The sequence below is a fragment of the Myxocyprinus asiaticus genome, chromosome 35, assembly GCF_019703515.2.
Source record: "Myxocyprinus asiaticus isolate MX2 ecotype Aquarium Trade chromosome 35, UBuf_Myxa_2, whole genome shotgun sequence".
NCBI classification, from domain to species: Eukaryota; Metazoa; Chordata; class Actinopteri; order Cypriniformes; family Catostomidae; genus Myxocyprinus; species Myxocyprinus asiaticus.
In genome coordinates, this window is record NC_059378.1 from 32,045,844 (window position 1) to 32,071,857 (window position 26,014).

The 26,014-nt window shown below is 38.3% G+C and overlaps 1 protein-coding gene and 1 long non-coding RNA gene across 6 annotated transcripts in view; both read left to right on the forward strand.

The window, feature by feature from the left end:
- elmo2 (engulfment and cell motility 2) overlaps positions 1-26,014 on the forward strand; it is a 216,402-nt gene that overhangs the window by 115,749 nt on the left and 74,639 nt on the right. For 4 of the 5 annotated variants that reach the window (XM_051672277.1, XM_051672278.1, XM_051672280.1 and 1 more), the window contains 2 exons: positions 4,705-4,824; positions 20,260-20,364. In XM_051672277.1, the coding sequence (XP_051528237.1) occupies positions 4,705-4,824; positions 20,260-20,364 (225 nt within the window). The remainder of the gene's footprint in view (positions 1-4,704; positions 4,825-20,259; positions 20,365-26,014) is intronic. The other variant, XM_051672279.1, reaches the window with a different exon arrangement.
- Positions 6,552-14,964, forward strand: LOC127425994 (uncharacterized). The gene is made up of 5 exons (XR_007894721.1): positions 6,552-13,685; positions 13,808-13,843; positions 13,931-14,006; positions 14,119-14,160; positions 14,403-14,964. It is a non-coding gene; the product is annotated as an uncharacterized LOC127425994 (long non-coding RNA).

Below are 26,014 nucleotides of genomic sequence, written 5' to 3' on the forward strand. Positions count from 1 at the left end.
AGACTGGTGTTGGCCAACCTGAAGGACACCATTGAACCCTTTCTGGATCCCCTGCAGTTTGCCTATCGAGCAAACAGGTCTGTGGATGATGCAGTCAATATGGGACTGCATTACATACTTCAACATCTAGACAGACCAGGGACTTATGCAAGGATACTATTTGTTGACTTCAGTTCTAAAACTATCAACCCCATTCTCCAATGGACTAAATTAACCCAGCTCTCTGTTCCTGCCTCTATCTGTCAGTGGATCACCAGCTTTCTGACAGACAGGCAGCAGCTAGTGAGAATGGGGAAATTCACCTCCAGCACATGTGCAATCAGCACTGGTGCCCCCCAGGGATGTGTACTCTCCCCACTACTCTTCTCCCTGTACACAAATGACTGCACCGCCAAGGACACCTCTGTTAAGCTCCTAAAGTTTGCAGATGACACTACAGTCATCGGCCTCATCCAAGATGCCTATGAGTCTGCATACAGAAGGGAAGTTGAACAGCTGGACGTCTGGTGCTGTCAAAACAACTTAGAGCTGAACATGCTTAAAACAGTGGAGATGAAAGTGGACTTTAGGAGGAACACCCCAACATTACCCCCGCTCACCATTCTGAACAGCATTGTGGCTGAAGTGGAGTCATTCAGGTTCCTGGGCACTATCATCTCACAGGACCTGAGGTGGGATACCCACATAGACTCAATTTTGAGACCCTGCAGAGATTGTACTTCCTTCGCCAGCTGAGGAAGTTCTACTCAGCAGTCATTGAGTCTGGCCTTTGCACTTCTATAACTGTCTGGTTTGTTTCAGCTACCAAGTCAGACATCAGAAGACTTCAAAAGATAGTTTGGACTGCTGAGAGGATTACTGACACTTCCCTACCCACCCTGCTAGAACTGTACACATCCAGAGTGACAAAAAGGGCTGGCAAAATCACTCTTGACCCCATTTACCCAGCATACTTCCTTTTCGAACTGTTGCCCTCTGGCCGGCGCTACTGAGCACCAAGAACAGCCTGGCACAGGAACTGTTTTTTCCCTCAGGCCATCCACCTCATGAACAGTTAAAACTGCCCCCAAATACTTTCCTTTTGTCAATACAATGTGCAATATGTGCAATATTCAGTCCATCCATTCCTACTTATATCCACATTTCATTTATTTTCTTAAACATATCCTACCTCTTCAGTACATTACATCACCTGCACATAACTGTATATCTGTATATGGAATATTCGAACAACATTATTGCTTTGTTGTATATTTCTCTTTTTTCATCTGTTATATCTTTTGATATGTCACTATAAGTATATATGTTTAAATGTATATGTTTGTATGTATTTATATTTGCTGCATTTGCACTGGAAGCTTCTGTCACCATGACAAATTCCTTGTGTGTGTAAGCATACTTGGCAATAAAGCTCATTATGATTCTGATTAATTGTTTGTAAAATTCTGTTTTAAACAACTCAAACATACTAGACTTATATTAAAAGATCAATACTTGATCTATAATGTTATTTTGACTAGTTCTGTCTTAGTTTCAGTTATCAAAAATGCATTTTGGATATCTTTAATGATAAGGAATTAAAGATATCTGAATTTGAATTATGACTAGTCAAAAAACAATTAGAGATATCTGAAATTAAAAATTTTCCTTGAGAATTTATTAGAGGTATCTTGAATTAGAATTCTACCTAGTACAAAATCAATTGTAGATATCTTTAATTACAATTGCCACTAAAAAACTAATTTGTGGATATCAGAAATTATTTTCAATGTAAGCCAATGGAAATATATGACTAGTCAAAATAGCATTGCAGATATCTTCAGTATCAATTTTGACTAGTCAAAATTGTATAAATGATGACTAGAATTGGAATTCTGACTAGTCATAACTGAATTATGACTATATGTATGGGGCATTAAATGATAATTCATCTTGCCATACAGCTCGTCCCATTCATAGGGATATGTGGAGACCCGCTGTGAGTGCATGAGAGGCGGGCATTATTGCCTCAATTGATTTACAGTGTATTGAATGAATCAGTGCGAAGTTGAGGCAATGTCACCCCTCACGTAGTCTCACTTAGCCAGACTTTTGACTAAAACGGCAAAGGTCTGGATCATATAGCATGTAAAGCAATCAGTCACTGTCGGTTTTGCCATTACGTGCAGTTTAGGGGTGGGGTTATCAAAGATATACGATACCATCCCAGATAGCACACGTATATCTTCGAGATGTCTGTTGTAGATCTTTCATCTGGAAAGCATCACAATTTAATTCATATCTGCTAAACATCTTAAAAAGATCAGATTTACAAACATTCTAAATCAATAACTTCTCAGATACAGTACATCTGCTGAATGTCTTATTGACATCCAAGACATACTTATTGACATACGTCTTTAAGACGTATTGCAGATGAGCAAACAACGTAAAAAAATACGTCTTCCAGATGTAAACACACACACACCAAATAGACGTCTGGGTGATGTACATGTATCAGGTATAATAAAAGGCAGACATCAAAAAATTATTTATATTATGCCATGTCAATTTATGCAAGCGATTGCACAGAAAACACACGGGACAGTAGTACAGTAACACAAAACCTCATCACAGAGTATTTCACAGACATAACTACAGTAAGTAAACAAAGCTGAATATGCAGCTCTGCTCGCGGATTTTTGCTTTACTTTCTGCAACGTGCCTCTAACGAAACTCTGAGTATCTTTAAAAGATTGTATGTCACTAACCTGGCAAACTTGATGATCACCAAATATGGTGATCAGGGTTTTTCCTGGGTCAAAAATTGTCTTCATTGGTGTTTGACGTACACGGTCATCACGTGTGATCCAGTTTATATATATATATATATATATATATATATATATATAAAATATACATAATTGCAATTAATATTTAAGATATGTAGTTGCATGTCATGTTTGTAATGAATATGCTTTATTTTTGATCATCTGAGCATATAGAAACTTCTGAATTCAGGAGAATTTTTGTACTTCAAGGTGCTGTGGGAAATCAAACTAACCTTAAACTATAGTTATGATATTTATGAGTAAACCACTTTACTGATTTGGGACTGTGCTTCTATAGTGAAAATGTTTCTTACTGCATAACAGATATTGTTTTCTTTTACCAGACTCTTGATTTGGGAATCATTTTGATTCTAGGAATATCTTAAGCCAAACTAGGCCAGTTTGTTTCCTAATCGCAAACATCATCAGAACAGGACATTTATAAATTAATAAAATATTACACATGGCTTTGTTCAAAATGTATAAAGGTCCAGGCTTCTATTCTACATTATACTTGCCCTAATGTTAACCATAGCGATTTCATTGTTTAACAGTTGCATTTGTAGTACCATTATAAAAAAAAAGAAGAAAAGAAAAAGAAAAAACATGAAAGACCATGGATAGCACCTCATGGTTGATTAATTAGTTAGTCTTTTTTAAAAAAATAAACTGTTTATTTGTTATGAAAAGATAATATCCTAAAAACATTTAAAAACATAACTTTTTTTTAATACAGCTGCCACAGTTATAATGAAAAATCTGTTACAGTTTACTGTGATAAATGTTAGTAAGTGTGTTGATGTGTGAATGTGAAAAGTCTTGTAATTGATGCTGGTGCAGGGCAGGTGTTTTCTCTTTCTCTTGTCAGTGCTGTTCACATTGTCAGTGTTGTCCAGACATTTGAAATGGTTGAATTGCTCCATTGCGCTTTAAAATAGAAAATTCTCATGTAGAAATCAAATGGATCACATAAGTTTTGTTGGCTGCACCACGATATCAAGGGAAGTCTAGTTTAATTGCGCATGTGATCCGCTCTGCACTGTTCTGTCACGGGAACTCAAATATCGAGGGAAGCCAGGTTGACACGCACGCACAGACATGCTCCAGAAATACAGTAGTAGGATAGAGCAGAGCGCATCACTTGTGCGAGTGATTTCAGAATCAGAATCCGAATGAGCTTTATTGCCAAGTATGCTTACACATACAAGCAATTTGTCTTGGTGACAGGAGCTTCCAGGACACAACAATACAAAAACAGCTACAAGACTTATTAAAAAAATAATTAAAATTGAAAAACAAAATAGATAAATATTGAAAAGAAAAATGTATATATAGAATACACAATAAACATATATATATATATATATATATATATATATATATATATATATATATATACACATACATACATACATACAGTATATATACATATATATATAGTTGCAATGATTTGTACCTGTGGATGGGAACCCGCTGCAGTAGTATCTATACAATAATTTCTCATCCAGTGATAATAAATGACTGTGATTGGTCCATCCTGACAGGTGCCATGTGACAGCCATGTTATTGTTATGATATTAAAACTTTTTAATAAATATTGAATTAAAGAGTCAATGTGCCACGGCGTAGCTCAAAGAGATCGCAGTGCGCTCAAGGGAGGTGTGAGTGAGAGATGCTGTTGCACCTCTCTGAAACTTGATCTGCTGGTGTCCCTGTTTGACAAAGTTACTTTAGCACTGCTGTACACATTATTTAAACTCACATTTTGTAATATTTTATTTGTTTTATTTATGTACTATCGATTATTACCTCACCAGCATTTTTTATCTGGGCACTGCCTCCTTGGAGAAAACGCCACTGCTGCTTACCTAATTTTCCTTTCTGTTATGGTCAGGCACAGAGAGATATCATCTTTGAACTGAGAAGAATTGCGTTTGATGGAGATAATGATCCCAGCGGAACAGAGAAGAGGAAAGCCATCTACACGAAAGACTACAAGATGCTGGGCTTCACTGTGAGTGCTGTGATAACCTATGATCGTATAAAAGGAGATGTTTTATTTCAGGAGATCATAAGATTGAAGTTTGCATTTTTCCAACATGTTCAAAATGATAAAGATTATATTCTAGATTAAAAACAGAGCCAGCTATGATATTATTGATGACTACATCTAAATTAACACTTGATATGTTACAGGTGACGCACAGTCTAATCAGTTATGGCAGAGATGGGTAGCGTGTCTAAAAACTCAGTGAATAAAGTGCTAGAAGAGCGGTTGTTTCTAGGGTTTTCAACTTTCTACCAACTAAATACAGGACATTCCAGCTCTAAATACAGGAAATTGTTTTTCTGCGGGGCTCCTGCACGAGACACAGTGCAATGGGTAAAGAGGTCCAACTAGAGATTGTTTACAGAGGAAAACAATTGAAAAACAGCACGTATGGATGCAAAAATGCATTTGGTGTAAACCGCCCCTAATTCTGTTAAAATGAAAACTGCTTTAATATGACAAGAAAAAACAAAATGTAATATCAGCCTTCACTTTTATTAAACACTACTTTTTGCCAAAAGAACTAAGCTGCAAGACATAAGCATTTTCTTCATAAGCTTAACCATCCTATGGTATTTAAAAATGTCACCTCCCTTTGTTATTTCCCATCTCTTCTCCCTGAAGTAAGAGCAATACAATTATGCATTTCTTTTGGGATTTTAAGCTATTTTTTAAATCTCATTTACATGTAAATTTATAAATGTTACTATTAATTTGCATATACAAATAAGTTTAAAAAAAAAAAAAAAAAAAAAATCAGAACCTACACTTTTATAAGTTGAAACATGAAGAAAATATGAGAATGTGACATAAACTGGAGGCAGATTGCTGCCATCTGGTGAACAAAATATAAATAAAATGACTTGAAAACCATGTCATGCCTGTAACAGCCAGTGGAAGGCTGTAGCCACTTACCATGTAGTCTGATGGCTTGTTGTAACCTAATTTTATATTTATCACAAGATATGCATTTGGATATATATTTAGACATTATCAAACTATTATTTGTCAAAGTTTAGCATTTTAAAATAGATATGAAGTGTCAGTTTTTGCAGTTAACCATCTGGGGTCTGAGGGTGTTTTTGGGCCCTGGAGAAGTTTTGACATAAATACTGAAATAAGGCCATATAACACATACTAAACATTTGTTCACAAGACTTTTGAGAACTGGATCTTGTAGCCTAGAGTTTTTGCTACAAAATCATGTGAAAACCATCCTGATCACTCATTCATACAAAACAATATAGTCATTTAACTTTTGTAAGACACTTTTAGTGTTAGAAAGGCCATATGCGAGGAGGCGTGAATGATCATGAATATTGATGTGATTCACACCTGAAGAGACAAAGACCCCTCCCCTGGGAACAGAATAAAATATAATATCTGATATAGGGCATATACACAATATATAAAAAAAAATTCAGGATTCTTTGATGAATAGAAAGTTCAAAATAACAACATTTATCTGAAATAGAAAGATTTTGTAACATTATAAATGTCTTTACTGTCACTTTTGATCAATATAATGCATTCTTGCTGAATAAAAGTATTAATTTCTTCCCCCCCCCCAAAAAAAAAAAAAAAAAAAAAAAAATAGAATTCCTACTGACCCCAAACCTTTGAACGGTAGTGTATAATGTTACAAAAGCTTTCTATTTCAGATAAATGCTGTTATTTTGAACTTTCTATTCATCAAAGAATCCTGAATTTTTTTTATATATATTGTGTATATGCCCTATATTACAGCAAATCAGCATATTAGAATGATTTCTGAAGGATCATGTGACACTGAAGACTGGAGTAAAGATGCTGAAAATTCAGCTTTACATCACAGGAATAAATTGCATTTTAAAATATATAAAACTTGCCTCAGGGGCATTTACCATTTGCATTGATCACCTTAGCACGTTATCGTTTGAATAGCGCCCTCTGCACATGGGTGTGATCACATTAGGGATAATTAGCTGAGCCAGGAGAAACTGTACGTCGCTTAGTTTCATACAGATTAAATTGCAGGAGAATATTTGTTTTAAATTTGAATTGTTTTATTTAAAAGTAGACATTTTAAGCTTTCTTTAGACATGTTTCATGTTTGTCTGATAAGTATTCGCGGAGGTTCAGTTCATTTTTGTGACGTGTTTCAGAAAGATGCTCGCAGAGACAGAGACGGCTGAAAGCACACTCTGTTTATTTTCTTTATTTTACACAGCACAAGATTTTGTTGTTATTGTGAGTGTACACAAATAAAAGTGGACCCTTTATAGTTTCTAATGATGTCTTACACTTATCTGTATGCCCAAAAATGACGGAGTATTTTAAGTTGTTTCCTCTGTTATGAGGAAAAAATCCATCAGGACGTGCCGGCGTGTCCGTCGACCCCTGAGGGTTAATGTCATTATGCTTACAATCAACCCTGACCATGGTGTTACAATGGGTGCAGTTTTGCAAGCGTGTGTGTGTGTCAGATTGCTGTCATCAGCAGGAAAACAACAAATAACTTATAATGTCAACAGTGACCAAAAGATGGCTGTAGAGCTCCACTTATTGATGCCCTGGTTCTCTCTCTCTCTCTGTGTGTGTGTGTGTGTGTGTGTGTGTTTTGCATTGTGAGTGTGTTATCGTCTCACCCTTTCATTACTGAATGTGTGTGTTTAGCATTGTGACTGATTTATTTCTTTATTTTATTTTTTTGACGAATGTAAAAAAAAAATCTCTGTGTCATAGACTCACCAGTTCATTTTTGTGTGTGTGTAAGTGCGTTTGTGTGTGAGTGGGTATGTTTTGCACTGAGGATGTTTTAGAGTCTCACCCTGTAATTTCTGTCTGGTTTTTTTCTGCATTGTGGCTGACTTATTGATTGTAATTGACAGATAAAAAGAAAATTGCTCTTTTTTGTTTGTTTTTTTAAACAATTTCAATGGTGGTCAATTTTGACAGCGAATACCAAAGATGTTTCTTTTTTTTATTTTTGCGACAACTTAGATTTATCGAATCAAGCATAATGTTTTTGTTTTTTTATGTTCAGATGGCAAATGGAGGAAATATCACCAAGTCTTGTACTGCTCAGAAAAAAGAAGAATGTTTATTAAATGATGAAAAAAATACCATAGGAGGATTAAGCCATTTCCTTTTTTAAAGCTAAAAAAAAACGACTTTCTGTTTATAATTGTGGTTATCTGTTTGTAGACAGTAGGTAAATTAATTTGGCCTTCCAGGGCCACTGTCTTAGTTTAGCTTACATTTAATATCAATTTTCAGCTTAAAAGTTCACTTACATTTTTATTTTATTGTTTAAAATACATAATATAAGTTTACAAAGTATAATGAATGTAGTTTTTAAGCCTGTTTAAAAGAAAACACCTGAATGAGTTTACATGAACAAAATGTATTAACAACATAACACAAACAGCAATTGTTTGATAAGTACACTGGCGGGCAAAAGTTTGGAATAATTGGTACTTTTATTCACCAAAGTGGCATTCAAATGATCACAATGTATAGTCAGGACATTAATAACGTGAAAAATGACTATTACAAATTGAAACTTCAAAGAGTTCTCATCAAGAAAACCTCCACATGTAGCATTGATAGCTTTGCAGATCATTGACATCCTAGCTGTCAGTTTGTCCAGATACTCAAGTGACATTTCACCCCACGCTTCCTGTAGCACTTGCCATAGATGTGTGTGGCAGCGGGGGCGTGGTCAAGCATCTCTCCGGAGAGAGAAAGCGGTAAGGGCGCTTACACCTGAGCTAAATTATGTCTAACACCTGTCTCTAATTTCAGTGAGCACGGGGAGAGCGGCATAAATAGAGCCACACCGCAAGTAGACGGGAGAGAGAGCCTGGGCACTGATTGTGAAGCCAAGAGTCTGTTGTTGCAAAGTTGAGAGTTTATTTGTGAAATAGCTTGTGGATTTTAGACTGCATTATTGAACAGCGCAAAGGCCTTGAAAGACTGTGTTGACTGCAGTAAGGAAAATAAACGCTTACCTGAACCAGGAAAAGCTGCTTCTCGCGTCCTCTTTACAATGTGGCTGTCTTGTCGGGCACTTCTCACACACCTCACAGTCTAGCTGATCCCACAAAAGCTCAGTGGGGTTAAGATCCATAACACACTTTTCCAATTATCTGTTGTCCAATGTCTGTGTTTCTTTGCCCACTCTAACCTTTTCTTTTTGTTTTTCTGTTTCAAAAGTGGCTTTTTCTTTGCAATTCTTCCCATAAGGCCTGCACCCCTGAGTCTTCTCTTTACTGTTGTACATGAAACTTGTGTTGAGCAGGTAGAATTCAATGAAGCTGTCAGCTGAGGACATTTAAGGCATCTATTTCTCAAACTAGAGACTCTGATGTACTGTCCTCTTGTTTAGTTGTACATCTGGCCTTCCACATCTCTTTCTGTCCTTGTTAGAGCCAGTTGTCCTTTGTCCATTGTAGTGTACACCTTTGTATGAAATCTTCAGTTTTTTTGGCAATTTCAAGCATTGTATAGCCTTCATTCCTCAAAACAATGATTGACTGATGAGTTCTAGAGAAAGCTGTTTATTTTTTGCAACTAATGTTGACCTTAATACATGCCAGTCTTTTGCATACTGTGGCAACTCAAAAACAAACACAATGTTAAGCTTCATTTAATGAATCAAATAGCTTTCAGCTGTGTTTGATATAATGGCAAGTGATTTTCTAGTACCAAATTAGCAATTTATCATGATTACTCAAGAATAAGGTGTTGGAGTGATGGCTGCTTGAAATGGGGCCTGTCTAGATTTGATCAAAAATTACTTTTTTCAAATAGTGATGGTGCTGTTTTTTACATCATTAATGTCCTGACTATACTTTGTGATCAGTTGAATGCCACTTTGGTGAATTAAAGAACCAATTTCCTTCTGAAACAGCAAAATCTGTACATTATTCCAAACTTTTGGTTGCCACTGTATATTTTAACATTTGCAACATTTTACAAACATTACACATAATACATATGCATGAATTTTTTTTTTTTTTTACATAAAGGACAACTTTACCACAGTCAAATTGTTGTAATTGAGCAATCTTTAAATTGAGTAATAATTAAATCTAGGGATGTCTTGATATCGATACTGGTATCGGAATCGGGTCCGATATTGCGCTCATATGCTTGTATTCATGCTTGTAAAAATGCTCCAAAACCAAAAAACGACACATCTGACATACAAATGTCATTCTGAAACATTCAGCGCACAAGTTAAAATCACGTTATATCCTAGTGTGATTATTGAACCGTAAAGGCTGCGATTTAATTAGATAAATATATAGTTTGCATGTTCTGGGCGCTTCAAGGTGAATGTGTGGACACCGGCTGCTCATGTCATTTAGAGCTCCTTTGCTCATACAAGGAAAACACCATCATGAACATTGCGCTCTGTTTTTATCAGATGACAGCGAGCAGAGCGATAATTCACTTTGTAGCTACACTTGTAGCTACTTTGTAGGTACATAACCTGATAGTACACACACATCACCCAGATGTCTATTTGATGTGTGTGTTTACACATCTGCAAAAAGTCTATAAGAGAAGTGTCAGTAATTATATCTTGGATGACATTAAGACATTCAGCAGATATCTTTGAGACGTTTATGATTTAGAATGTTTGTAAACCTCACTTACCATCTAATCTACCCAGACCTTGACATCTGGCCTTGTTAGGAGATGATCAACGTTATTCGCTTCACCTGTGAGTGGTCATAATATTTTGGCTTCGGCTCCCCTTTATCACTCTCTCCCGCTGATTACAAGACTCAGCGCCGGCCGTGCACCCTCACAGCCCGACCCCGCCCTCCTCCTCATCACACTCCTCCATCACCCGACTCAGGTTGGGGAAACCCCCGGCATGACACACTCCCCTCCCCTCTCTTCCTGGAGGGGGGGCGTTACCTTTCTAGCCATGCCTGCCGGCAGGTCTTCCCTGCCTTTCTGGAGCCCTGTGAGAGATGAGGGGAGGGAAAGATGAGAGGGAAAGATCAAGGCGGAGCGAGAGAGAGAGAGGAGAGAGAGAAAAACTTGCTTCCCGGCTCCCGGACGCACTGTTGCCGGGTGCTCAAACGCTCCTCCTCCCTCTGGCGGACACCAGCTCGCTCCTCCCCCAGCGGACGGCAGTGAGTCCTCCGGCCCCTGGTGGATGGAACCGCTCCTCCCCTTCTTCAGCGGCCAGCAGCGACCCCTCCGTCCCCTGGCAGACGGCCGCGACTTCTCCTTTGGCGGACGGAAGTGGCGAGGACTCCGCGACAGCGGATCCCTCCTCCTTGCTTGGTTTCGACACCACTGTAACAATATAAGGATGGGCAAAGAGGAGGCGGGAACCGGCTGAACAGTCAATGTAAGGTTTAATGATAAAACTCAACATAAAACAAACATGCAGCGCGGCCGCGTGCGTCTCTCTCTCTCGAACTGGCATTTCCGGCTCGTCTTTATCCCCCTCCCGGCTGATTAGCCTGATTCAGGACCGGCTGCGTGTCTTCACGGCCCAGCCCAGCCCAACGTGCAGCACATTTTTAGGTTAACATTTTTTCACTGTATCTGAAGCAGAGCATTATTGCAAAGTAAGGCCTTTATAATAATAATGCAAAAAACTATAAGCATTATTTCAATTATTGGTCTGCTTCTCATTCAAACTATGGCAGCATCAAATCTGTATTAATGCATCACCCAATAATAATTCAGTGAAGACTTTGAAATCACTTTTTACCTTTAATATTTTTCATCATATATGTCCATGTTGTCATTATTGATGTGAGTGGGGGAAATGAAATGGGCTGCCCTGTAACAGTGTCACTTAAAGATCCAGATTCAGATGAAAAGTGCGAATTTGCGCATATGCGCGAGACTGCAAGTATCTAATGTGCGGTCATATTAGACTTTTCCACTTGCCATGTGTTTGACATAGCTAATGTAGACTGCGGCTCGAACAGTAAGTGGAAATATTTGACTGCTGCCTTTAGTGGTTTGTCACACTATATTGTGCTATGGGAGCTTAGCACAAGTATGCCCCCGAACTTGACTGTATTCTAGAAACACTGTATCCCATGACTACGCATAATTATTAGAAAATTTCTTAAAAAAAATAAAATAAAATACCTACCTAACTGCTTCCCCTTCACAGGATATTTTAAAGGGTTCAATTTCATCTGTATTAGCAGAGTAATAGAAACCTGACCAATCAAATGTGTTATTTTCACCTTGGGGGTTGAATGGGTACCCGGTTTATGCACTGTACACCACTGGAAAAAGAAGTCTTGTTAATTTATTGGCTTAGGTAATAATTTGTGTAGTACCGTAATTTATCAAACTAAGCTAAGCTAAGTTATTTTTGTCCCTTTAAGAGTGTCTGCTAAATAAAATACCCTAAATGTACATATGCATTACCCTTACAAAAAATCTAAAGTTCTGACAAACTTGCTGCTAACAGATTTCCAACTCATTATTTTCACATTCAAATAAGCTTGCGATTCTTTACCAGAAGTTTGAAGCTCTTCACCAGTAGTGGTGAACCTGCAGCAAATCTTTGGCGACAGTTAAGAGTTTGCCACAAAGCTCATTTGCATGTGAAAATAATGAGTGTCAAATTTGCGGAATATTTGCTTACCCAGGTTGTTTTCTTCCGAATTTTCCCCATCTATAAAACTTGTAAATAATCCATTGTTTTGTCTGCATCCAAACAGCACAAACACAGCACACATCCCCTATCACCTCACATGCAATGATCCCTCCCACTGTGAGAGTGAAGATGAATGTAACTCGTATGAGATTACCTAAGAGCTCAGTGAAGCACAGAAGTGTGTGTTTTCAAAGCATACACTAAAAAAAGATGGTTCTTCAAAGGTTCTTTACTGACCTTAATAGTTCTATTTAGAACCATATCTTCCTGAAGAACCCTTTTCTGCTGAAATTGTTCTTTGCATTGGGCATTAGGGGTTCTTTATTCCTGCCCTTTTGTTTTTTTTAATATAACGGTCAATAAATTCTTTCAAAGCCACCACGTCATTGGTTGATTCACAGCACTGGAGTCCTGGCAGCTCAACTGACAGCTACACAGACTGTGTCACCACAGGTAAACTTGATATATATTTTTTAAAAATATGTCACTGAAACATTTTAACCATTAATAGTTTTAGCAGGAAAGCTTTCAGGGACAAAAAATCCCATTAGCTCAGTTAAATGGGAGTGAGCATTTGCTTATTTTTCTTTTGCTTCACTCGCTGTTTTTGAAAGTGAAACCGTGGCGAATATAAAGTCTACGGTTTATCGTAAATGTGTTGTTTGGGAGCCAGATTTTTTTAAGAGGCTGGCCAAATTTGAATGATTTCATGATTTATACCACTTTTGTTACTGCAATGGCTTTAACTGTTCGTGTTGGGGAGATCGCATTTTCTCAGCTCATTCACATCATAAAAATCCTAGAAGAATATACAGTAAGCTGTATGACAGAACTTTTCACAAGCTGTTAGTATTTTAAGCATTTGCATGACTAATTGCACAAAAAAAAAAAAAACAGTTATTTTACTCAGAGCTTATTAACTGTTAGATCTAGAAATGTAGCCCTACATACTCCAAATAAAAACCTGCATCCAGTAATTTTTTCAAATATATTTAATAACCTATAAAGGGAATTCATGATCTTACAACCTAGAGCTTATGACGTCTGTTTTTCTCTCCCTGCAGGGCAGGAGACTGATGGACCAACTTTAGTGCTTATAACCTCTAAATAATCACAGAATTAATGAAACTACACCTGTAATCAGAAAACAGACACTTTTCTCACTGCTTGATAAAGGCAGCACAGCACATGGGTAAGTTTTTGCAAAATGTTGAGCAAGTCCATATTAAGCGCTAAATCTGAACCTTTACAAAGTAAAACTTTCTGTAACTGGTGGTTTCCTAGCCATAAGATTGTCTTTTTTTTATTTGATAGATCTCTGCCAGAAAATGCAAGTGACTAACTCAAGAGGTGAGCTGTCATTTTGTCATTTTCTTTCATATACTGACATAATGTTCTGAAAAAGGGGGTAATTTTGGATTTTTATTGTGATTTCAGGTATCCATCCCACCCAGGTATGATTCATTGTCTGCTCTGGTAACAGCATATGCCTGCCTAAAAGCTATCAGATTATGTGAGTTTTAAGTACTTTTATCTCTCTTTCTTTTTCATATCTATTTTTTCCATTAATGTATACACTGTAATTAATTAAAACAATGTAATTTCTTTGTGTCATATGTTTACAGTTAAAAGGTGAGGATACTTCTCTCCGCTTCTCCACTAAGCACGTGAGTGATAAAGACAAATTTGTGATCCATATAGAATTTTGGAATGTTTAAATTATTTACTTGGATTTATGCATAAACATTTTGCCCAGTCACAAAATAAATAAATAAATAATATAAATAAAATAAAAATAAACTATCACACCATATTTCACTTTTTCTTTTTTGCATTGTGAAGGGCTCACTTACGTTGTCCACATATACTGAAACACTGACTCTGAACGTAATTGTGTATTTCTATTTAGACAGACACTGTTGGACCCAACATCCTCATTACCTGCAGAGAGGGGCTGCCACTCAAATACACCAAAATTCACAGTGATGGATGAAGACACCATAGAGGATTGTGCAGATATTTTAGTGAAGCCTTCAGTTTAGTTTAGCCTTCATTACATCTGTTTTGTTTTTCCATGGGATGTTGTTTTTCCTTGAAATATTGTTTGTCAGTATGAAAGAAAAATACTCTCTATATAAAAGATAAAAAAATTTACAAGTTTTTATCCCAGCCTTAATGTGTGGAGCAATGTTGGGGTCTGCTATTTCATTTGAATAAGCATTTATTGTCTCTTTCACGTTATGTATTTGTTGATGTATCTATGAATTAAGTGATTTATGCATTTGAATCATTTAATCACAATAATGTATTAATGTATTCAACTAATGACTGATGTAAAAGCATTGTTATTTTGTTTTTCTACAATTTTTCATTTAAATAGAAAATAAAAGTTCTTAATTGACACACATGCCTTGCTTTTATTTGTTTGTTTGGTTGGTTATATTTAATGTAAAACCATAATTTATGTTATAATATTGTATAGGAGCAGATATATAGAGGGGTAGAAAAAAACCCTCCTTTCATCAAAAAGGTTCTTTATAGCACTATTGAGGTTCTAAATAGCACTTTCAAAGGAAGGTTCGTTATGGAAAATTTAAGAAAGGGTTCTGTTTAGCACCAAAAATGGTTCTGCTATTGTTACAAACTGAAGAACACTTACGAGGTACTATTTAGAACCATTTTTCTTAAGAGTGTATGAAAGAATGATTCGCTTGTGTTGTCACATGATGTCAGTTATTCATAATGTACATCTTACTAATTATATATGAGTGAATTTTGTGACCCATACTGTACTATTATTTTTTTTTCATTTATTTATTTAATGGCAGATAATCATAAATTCACTACATTTAGTAAGGAATGATTGACGACGAACTGTTGAATTATTGAAAAATTATGTTTTGTTTTTTTTTTGGTTCACTCCCCCTTTGAAACAAGAAAACTTTTCAAATAAAATAAATTATGTTTTACCTTTTTACTGAAAAAAAGCTTTTAAAAAATGTGACTACATTTTCTTTCAACTTCATGTCACAAAATTGTTTTTATTTTAAAATACAATGAAAACTGAAAGAACACTGTTCGCAAAAAAAAAAAAAAAAAAACTTTTGCCACTAGGTTGTTCTGTAATTTCGTGAATACTTTCTGTGTTACATAAATACATAAAAAAAATATTATTATGCCTATACACTTTTCTTGTGGTACATCATGCATCTGTACGGCATCCCGAGGAAGTTCATCGCGGCCTTCCAGTCCCTGTATCATCATTAAAGCTGCTGCGTTAAGTCGGACATGGGCCACACCGTGTTCTTCGCCATTGAGACCGGCGTTAGGCAGGGGTGCATCTTGTCACCCTTCTCATTCCTGATGGCCCTTGACTTCGTCATGAGGAAGGCCCTGACGGGGCCAAGCGTGGGCATAAATTGGGACGGACAGAGCCACCTTACCAACCTCGACTTTGCGGACGACATCGCCCTGCTTGCAGAGGATGGGCACCATCTGCAGGAGCAAATATCAAGCCTGCACCAAGAGGCAGCCAAAGTCGGATTGTGGATTAGCGCTGAGAAGTCCAAGGTCATGCATGTTGGCATTCGAGCCAGTGGGCATGATCTCGAAGATTTTGAAAGGTTCACATACCTCGGCAGCGTCATTGGATGGGACGTCAAATGCCGGATTGGCAAGGCCTCGGCAGTCTTCCAACAAATGCGCAATATATAGTCGTCTGCGTTCCTCTCACTTAACATCAAACTTTGCATATATATGCATCCATCATCCTCCCTATGGTGACCTATGCCACCAAAACGTGGAAAATGTCGGCCACTACTACCTGGAAGGTGAACGTCTTTCACCAGCGTTGCCTGAGACGGATACTGTATATTCGATACCTTGACCACATTATCAATGAGGAGGTCCTATGATGAAGCAAGCTGCCAAGCCTCAGTAAGATCATTGCATTGCATGATCATTCTATGGGTTCCACCTGGAGGCCGGCGCAGTAGAGGCCAGCTATGACTCACCTGGCACCGGACTTTCATCAACGACCTTAAAGCCCTCAATGACTCATGGGACGAAGTCGAAGACCTCGCCACTGATCACACCCGCTGGAGAACTCTCATCGCCCAATACGCTCCTTAGCGTGGGTGGAAAAGAAAGAAGAAAAAAAATACTTTCAAAACATTAAAAAAAGAATTAATAAAAAGTATACTGCTGCAGGAGCAACCACTGGACATGAACACATTGCAAATTGCACATGTTCCCTTACGACTCAGTACACTTGACATTGCGTGCTAATGCATATGGGGAGTGTCCTTCCACACAACCTAGCTGAATCCTCTCTACAATAATGCCAATATTCTAATATTGGCTAAGGTGTTTGAGCCCCGCCTTTTTAGGTGTGAAGCTGTCAGATATAAAAGCAGGTGCGCAAACACCATTCCTCAGAATTTTCTCCCTTCAAGCGATTAATCTCTCATCTAGAAGCCTTCTACTGCTTCGCCATAGACTACACGGGTCAGCGGGCAAAATCTTCACGGCAACGAGAAGACTCTCCGCTCCCCTGCAGTGTTCCGGCAAACATCACTCCACCCTGCCGTTTGATGCTTCGCTGGTGAACAGGCCGCTTCAGCATCCTGGTTCCCCGCAGCGTTTCGGCAGGAGTTGTGTATCCTTATAAAGCAATTGTATATTGTGTGTATAAATATACAGTATACAGTATATATATATATATATATATATATATATATATATATATATATATATATATATATATAAAAAGTCGCTTACGTGTTTGCGTCGTTCCGTAAGTGTTCCTTGTGCGAGAGGCACATCCCGCCATCAGATCAGCATGAGAGCTGCATTCTATGTCTGGACCCATGCAGAGTCAGCTTTCATTGAGACAGACTGCCCTCACTGCGAGGGCATGAGTCTCGAGACGATAATAATTCTCCCTATTGAAATGTGAGTTAATATAATGCAAACAAAAAATTCTACAATGCGTGGGAGTCCTCGTGAACACTGTACGTTGCAGGAAGGTGTTTATCATTCATCTCCATTGCAGCCTCCCTCCAGCAATTCAATGTTGTGGTGCTCTTCTTCTTCGCTGACTGATATTCTTCACAGATACCAATTCTCTGTAAAAATGAACATAGTTGGGAGCACACTACCTTTTATAGTCTTTTTGACATAAATGGGAGATTTATGTATAGATGTATAAATGTAAAGATTTAGGCTCCATCATAGTACAGACACTGCACTTATCAGAGTTACAAATGACTTACTCTTATCATCTAATCGTGGCTGCATTTCTCTTCTAGTGCTTTTAGATCTTAGTGCTGCCTTCGACACCATAGGTCACGACATTCTCTTGGATAGGTTTTAGAATTATGTTGGCATTTGTGGACAGGCATTAGCTTGGTTTGGGTCCTTTATATATATATATATATATATATATATATATATATATATATATATATATATATATATATATTTGGGAAGTTATATACAGTATATATATATATATATATATATATATATATGTATTTTTTTTTCTCTCTCCCCTTTTCACCCCAGTTTGGAATGCCCAATTCCCATGCGCTCTAAGTCCTCGTGGTGGCGTAGTAACTCACTTCAATCCGGGTGGAGTTGGACGAATCTCAGTTGCCTCCACGTCTGAGACCATCAATCCGCTCATCTTATCATGTGGCTTGTTGAGCGCGTTATCGCGGAGAATAGCGTGAAGCCTCCACAAGCGCTATGTCTCCGCTGATCTCTTAAAATGAAATACATATACAATAAATTAATTGCCAACTAAAGCCTTCATCAGCCAAATAACAAAGGACAATGCATCTGTGTGCACTTCCGCAGTTAACTCTGGATGGACATCAAAACTTTGAGTCATTAATCTTACAATTCATACAAAAACCTTTATATTAAATATTGGCCACCAACATCAACTCAGTTTACTAATTTAAACCGTCACTTGTACTAAACATAAATAATTAATATTGGCATTATAATCATGCTGTTTAGCCAGAAAGGAACTGCACATTATAGACTTTAAGACATTTCAGACATTATAGCTTCATTTTCTGTTACAGCATAATTTTCTGTAAAACTGCTTTGAAATGATGTGTTGTGAAAAGCGCTATACAAATCAAAATTACCTGACTTGGCTATAGGTTTAAAACGGCTTGTATTTTAATGTTTATGGACTGGCCCCATTCATTTTCATTGTAAGTGCCTTGCTGCAACCATGATTTTTGCTTTTTTTATAAAAATAAAATTTCATGCCACAAATGCTTTTAGTTCAACTAAACCAGTATTAAACCTGGAACATTCCTTTAACCCCTTTGTAATTGGTTATTTTCCTTTTTTTGTGTGTGTAAAATAAAAATAATAATAGTGCAGCTGTGCCTTGGTGGTCATAGGTCCGGGCAGAGGCGCAAAAACCATATATGCAAGGTATGCAATGCGTAGGGGCATCATGTAAAGGGGGGTGCCAGCAGCTCTCTAAAGGTGGTGCAGTCGGCCTCCTCGACCCCTCCAACATCACACTTTCCGTTGTGTTTTTCCAGTTTTGTGTGCTATCCACAGTTTTCCTGAGCAACCACTGGGCGGCGCCATGATGATTCTAATTGCCTGTTTTGTATTTCTGGTCTCGAGAGGACAAGTAAAAACTGCCAAAACATCAGAGGAGAAGAACAACCATTAAAGTGTTACTTGGTGTAAAAATGTATTTCAGGCTCAACTGAAATCATAACAGCTCAGAATAACTAATGATTTCAATGTAACTTACCTCTGACTATCGCTTCATGTCATCTACACACTCAGGTGAAAAAAATCAGTCATCTCGACTGTGTGAATTATCAGCATTTTATTTTTTTTTTTACAATAATTTTTTTTAATACCTTAAACTATGCCGATGTGTGTGAAAACACTGGAGACCTGAAATTGAAACAGTCGAATCATGGAGCACTTCCATGTTCAGGAAAAAGGTGGCTAGTCCATTTCAAGAACTGTTCGTTGGTGACAGCTGGTGCCTTCACGGGTCCAGGAACGGAATGGTGAGGGTCAGGTGCAAGTTAGATGCGTCGCTAGACCCGCACCACCGGGGATTGGAGCACACGTCGCGGCCGGACCACTCGAGTGAAGCTGGCGCCAGTAAAATTTTGCTGCTCATTTAAAATATGTTGTTTTATCGTAATTTTGACCAACCATTTTGGAGATTTCGGTCTTTCCCCATTCAAGAAGATAGGAGCACTGTCATGACACTTGTTTACATAAAAAAATAGCTGCCCATATTGACCAAGAGCGTTCCAAAAACGTCCACCGAGTGGACTGACTTACCATGTAAAAGAGACTTTGTTGACTTTGACCATTCTAATTCATTTGTTTTTGTTTACATTCTTGAAATGATCTATATGCATCAGATGGTTAGAGAACGGACTGTGGGTGGTCCGTGGGTGTGCCGTCTGAGGCTGAGTCTATGTTCACTGCAAATATTTGGACTAAACATTTGGGTGAATCTTATGAAGCGTTGATTGACTAAAGACTTAATTATTATTATTATGTTTTTTAATTAGGCTTAATATCCTACCTGGCTCCCTATCCACTACACATTATTTTGTATTTTTTCCTCATTTGTAAATCCCTTTGGATAGTGGAAAGTGGAGTATAATACATGCACAGAACAGGCTCCACAATAATTTGATTAAATTATTACATTTGGTCATGCTTAATACTGTATAATATATGTTTGCATTTTAATACAGAATCCATTGAATCCTGCCGTGGATTTCACGCAGACACCACCGGGAATGCTGGCGCTCGACAACATGCTGTACCTCGCCAAACTACACCAGGACACATATATCAGAGTAAGAACACACATTCTTAAAGTTCTGCTGTTTATTTCGTTTTCTGAAGCACAGTCTTCTCTTTGTCTTTGTTTTATAAAACTGCACTTTTCATTTAAACTGACAACTGTAATATTTCATTGCAAACTAATTGACTCTGTTATGCCAGTAATGTTTTGTTTTCAAATCATTGAACATAAACAGCCATTATCAACCATTAAAATAAAGTGTCAAATTCAGTATAATGTAATATTTTACTTGTTTTTGATCTAGTGCATAATATTTTCTTTGTTGTATAGTTGAGTCGGCATTCACAGAAAGCAGGGCTGAACGATTAAACAAAATAAAATCGAAATCGCGATAAGGGCTGTAATTTAATTAAATTAATAAATATTTTGCACTTACTGTATTTGTGCATCTCTGTTCTCTGTAGTGTATTACACATACTCAAAGCATGTGTGAGGCTCATGATAACGGTGTTCACTTTCAAGTTGGTCAGTTAGAAGCTGCGCCAGTAGCTGACGCTATTGAGAAACTCCTCACAGGAGTGATGATCTCTGAAACCCTATAGAATCAGGGCAATCTACTGGAAGATGGTGCTTGATGCTCTGCCTCTGATGCGCATGTCATCATGGGGATATAAATAGGAGCACAGTGGCATTTCATCAGACTTTTTCTCTTGTGATGAAACTGATGGCACTCTGTGAAACTAATTGCATTCACTGTGAATGCATGAAACTCAAGACGCTTCGCTCTCAGCTTGCCTTCTTTCTGAAGGACGAGGTCCCACTATACTCCTGTGGCTCCCAAGGGACAGCATCAGGGAGACGTGCAAGGCCGGGATGTATAACATAGAAAATTTAAGAGGGATTTGTCGCCGGTGCAAACCTTGCGTGCCTCCCCATCTCCATTTCAAGCGTCTTAGGCTGTTGAAATCACCCATGATGATCTGCACCCCACAGACGGCGCCCGTGGTGTGATCACGTTTGGCGGTTATGATGAAAAAGGAGATGCTATATATCTGAAGGTGAGGCCTGGTCTTACTCAGCTGATGAGTTTGTTGGTATTTCCTTCTTCGGTGAGATCAGGTTCTCTCTCCAGCGGTCGAGAAGCTCCAACTTAAGTGGCCCACTCAGAGTGAGCCCGAACATTCTCGGCTCGGAGTTCTTCCACAAGCTGCACGTCCAGCTGGTAAAAAAGTGCCTTTTGCCCTAATCTGTACGAATGCACATTTCTGGTGCAACAGCCTTCACAAAGCTCGGCTGTGCAAAGGGGCTATACTGAGATTCCCCCAGTGGATTCCCGCACTTATGCCCCGTCTCTTCACCGGGATGGAAATCCAGGCCAGCGCATCCGTCCAAGCCTTGTCAGCTAACATCCTCACTCATAGGCAAGGCCTATGCAGCGGCAGGTCAGGGTGGTTCAGCCCGGCACACCATGATGGTCTTGCAGGTCTACCAGGCTAATGTTCTTAAGGACATGGATGCGAACGGGCCAGACCCTGAGTAGTTCAGAGAGCTGCATCGCGCCACTGATCTGGCACTCTGGGCTACTAAGACCACTGCCCAAGCCATCGGCAGATCTGACGGATCAGCTCTTTGTCTGCTTTGGATGCCGTTGAAAAGATTTGGCCATCTCCAAGCAAACACTTTCTCACTTATGATTCGCAAGGCGTGCAGTATTCCATATATGGCCTCCTCCTGGGCTTGGGTGAAGGGTGTGTCCTTACAGAACATCTGCCTGGCTGAAGACTGGGCTTCCCCTAACAGCTTTTGCCAGGTTTTAGACAGATGCAGCCTTTAAAAATGCACATTGTTTCATGTGCCTTCAGGCAATCCATTACGTGAAATCGCTCAGAATACCGCAGACGGGCTTCTTAGGATTAAAATACATATGTTGCACGTCACAAAATCCACCAGGTGGTGCACCCCTCTGTCCAGTCGTGAATGTGTCATACAGTATCTCATGGCTATTTTAATTTATAACCTTGCAAGAAAGGGATTAGAAAACATCAATTATAGGCTACAGTTCGCACTGATGAGAAAAGCTGGACGGCAAAGGTGATTGAAAGTGAAAGTGCAGGCTGCTGTATACACGTACAGGATATGTATTGAAAGAAATTTTTATTAGGCTATTGTAAAAGATATAAAAATGGCATTATGTAGGTCAAATGTATTGTTTTTAAATCATGTTTAATAAGGATATGATTTGTTAATTACACCGCAAAGAGCGTTTGTGAATGCTTGCCTCATTTTATAAATAAAAATGGTTGGTGTAATATAACAATTATTACTGAGAGTTGATTAAAACACAGACTCTTTTCTGATTTCTTAGTGGGCCGTTGGATTATAAAATTTTAATTTACCTCTGGATTTTAATTAGTCTATATTATTCGCAATTATTTATGGGATGAGTAGCATATAGTTAATTCTCTCTTAAAGATAATACGCACAGTTTTATAGGCTAATATTTTGATTTTCAAATAAATTTGCTTGGAAATAAATATTTTTAAATGATTAATTTTAAACCTGGTTGATTTGTTTTAAGGCTAATGCATAGGTGCAGCGTGTGGCTGGCCACGGGTGAGGAGCATGATGTGTGAATTTTTAATAAAGGGAATTCTGATTGTTGCTCTGGGAAAAACGCTGGCTTGTAACTGCTGGTCCAGGATCAGTTTCCCCACCTCAAATTCAAACCTTAATAACTAGTGAGAAGTGAAAGGCAGACTCTATATCAGTGGCTGTGGACAAATTCACCTTAAATCATGATGCTCCCTCTACCATACATCACCGTTGGGATGATGTTTTCATGTTGGTATGCAGTGCCCTTTTTACCCCATACTTAGTGCTGCAGGTTCTTCTGAAACAATACAACCTTAGTTTCATCAGTCCAAAAACATTTTCCCAGTAGTGTTGTGGAGTGTCAAGGTGGTCTTTGTGCAAAATTCAGGTACGCAGCAATGTTTTTGTTGGAAAGCAGTGGCTTCCTTTGTGGTGTCCTGCCATGGACACCATGCCTGTTTAATGTTTTCCATATAGTAGACTCATGAACAGAGATGTTAACCAGTTCCAATGATTCCTTCAAGTCTTTAGATGTAACTCTAGGGTTCTTTTTTACTTCATTGAGCATTCTGCAGTGTGCCCTTTAAGTCATCTTGGCTGGACGGCCACTTCTAGGGAGAGTAGTTACAGTACTAAATTGTCTCCATTTATAGACAATTAACGTATTTTCCAGAATATAAGTCGCAGTTATTGACATAGTCCAAAGCGACTTATATACATAATTTATATGTAAATGATGTTGGCTGGTCAAACACGCACACCAAAACAGATGAACACATCAGTCAGGTAGCATTTAGAAGTTGCCTATTCAGAGATTTTTACCTTTTAAAAGTACTTTATGCAGCCAGTTTTAATATTCTGTCATCATTACATTATTGTTGAAACACACTCTAGACTGCTGAAAAAAGCAACTCCTGACATGCCCATAAAATGACTTTCATAGTAAAAACATACAGTCAGTGAACCGGATAATGAATGCATAACAAACAGGGTTGCAAATATCAGAAATATCCACAGATAGACAGTCGCTAACATTAATTAATAAATAGAATACAACAGGCATATTGTTTTACTCACAGACTAAAACTGTTTATTTTGTGCACAGCATAGTTACAATGGATGTGGCTTATTTGTAGCATTATTTTATTTATTTTTTTTGTCATAAAATATAGACATAATATGAAGAAATGTTACACAAGATTACTTAAAGCAAATTCTCTCATTTAAAACAAGGCCAAATACTGCATGATAAGATGTGTAGATGCTGAAGTAATTCCTTCACTGAGACAAGCTGACATGCTTCTGAATGGCTGAAGGGAAGTCAGCTGGCTGCTCCCAGGTCTTTACCACCTTCCATATACAATCTCTGTCAGTGATTGTTTTCCATCCTACACTGTGAATGTTTGAATAATGTATTCAATATGTACAAGAACAATATAATAATTTGTGTTATTAGTTAAACAAGATTGTTTTTGTTCATTATTGTAACTTAGATTTTAAGATAAATTTATTCATAAATGCAGGTAAATCCAAAAGGTTTACATACTATTTCTTGCCACTGTACAACGAAGCAAAGAACAACAATAAAACAAAAGAACTCAACATGGAAACATACATTACAAAGAAACAAAGCTAGACAAAGGAACATGAGCAAACACTGGTGTATATATACACACAAACACACAGACTGATAGGGAAATGAGACAGTTGGAAACAATCAGGGAGGGAACTGGGAAAGAAGACAACACAAGAACTTCAAAGATAAGATTCCCAGACCTCCTAGCAAACTTCAGTGGTCACTAGGGAAAAGTCTCATGCCTTACACTCTGCTAACTTGAAGAATTGTGAAATTTTTATGGTTCTTGATGTTGTATCCCAAGGGAAGCATATACAAATAAATAGGTTAATAGATAAGTAGGATCTAAACCATGCTAGTGCCTGTCCACATATGCCAACATAATTCCAAAGCCTGTCCAAGAGAATGTCATGGTGTCCAAGGCAACACTAAGATCTAATAGCGCTAGAAGAGAGATGCATCCACGGTCAGATGATAAAAGCAAGTCATTTGTAACTCTGATAAGGGCAGTCTCTGTACTATGATGGGGTCTAAATCCTGACTGAAATTCTTCACCGATACTATTTATCTGCAAAAATGAACATAGTTGGGAGAACACTACTTTTTCTATTATTTTAGACATAAATGGGAGATTTGAGATTGGTCTAAAATTAACAAATTCTTCAGGGTCAAGCTGTGATTTCTTGAAAAGGGGGTTGATAACTGCCAGCTTAAAATTTCTTGGGACATGTTGTTAAGATAGCGAGGAGTTACAGATGCAGCCTTTAAAAATGCAAGTTTTTTGATGCACCTCCAGACAGTCCATCATGTGAATCATGCTGCATAACGCTGGTGGGCTTCTTAGAATTAAAATACATTTGTTCCACTATATCCACCAGGTGGCACCTGGAACATTTGAGTAAGATCTCACACCCCTCTGTCCAGTTACAGTAACAGGTCACCTGCTTCTGTCAGGTTTTTGCTAAAGATGAACCCAATCGCAGACTGAGGTGAACAAAAATACTTTATTTACAAAAACAGACTAGGCAGTGGTCGCAAACTCTGACCGCTCCAGGGGAGTTGCAGCGGACACAGGCAAAGGCATGTGTGTCTTCCTCCTCCTCTTGAGGATGGTGAGAAGGTCTACAGCGAGGACGGTGCCTCCTGGCGAACAGCAGCGAGAACTGGCGCCTCCTGGTTAAGAGCGGCAAGGACGGGTGTCTCCTGGAGAACAGCGGCGGACTCAGAAGTAGGAAACTGTCTCCTCCTCTTCCTACTCTTACGGGCATTGGGAAGAACTGCTGTGGGCTCCCCTGCCCCCTGGCGGTCGGCAGAGAGTTCAGAAAATGATTCGGCAGGAAGTGGAGTTGGTGCGTCTCCTCTTCTTACCTGCGGATTGGCTGCCTGAATCAGGACCCCCAGGGACTTCAAGGACCTTGTATATGGAGCCAGTAGTGTTGGGACCCCCTCTCCGACTCCTCAACAATATCTCCATCTCCTTGAAGCGACAAACGTGGTCTGCAATGTCCCAGTAGGTCCAATAGAAGATTCCTCC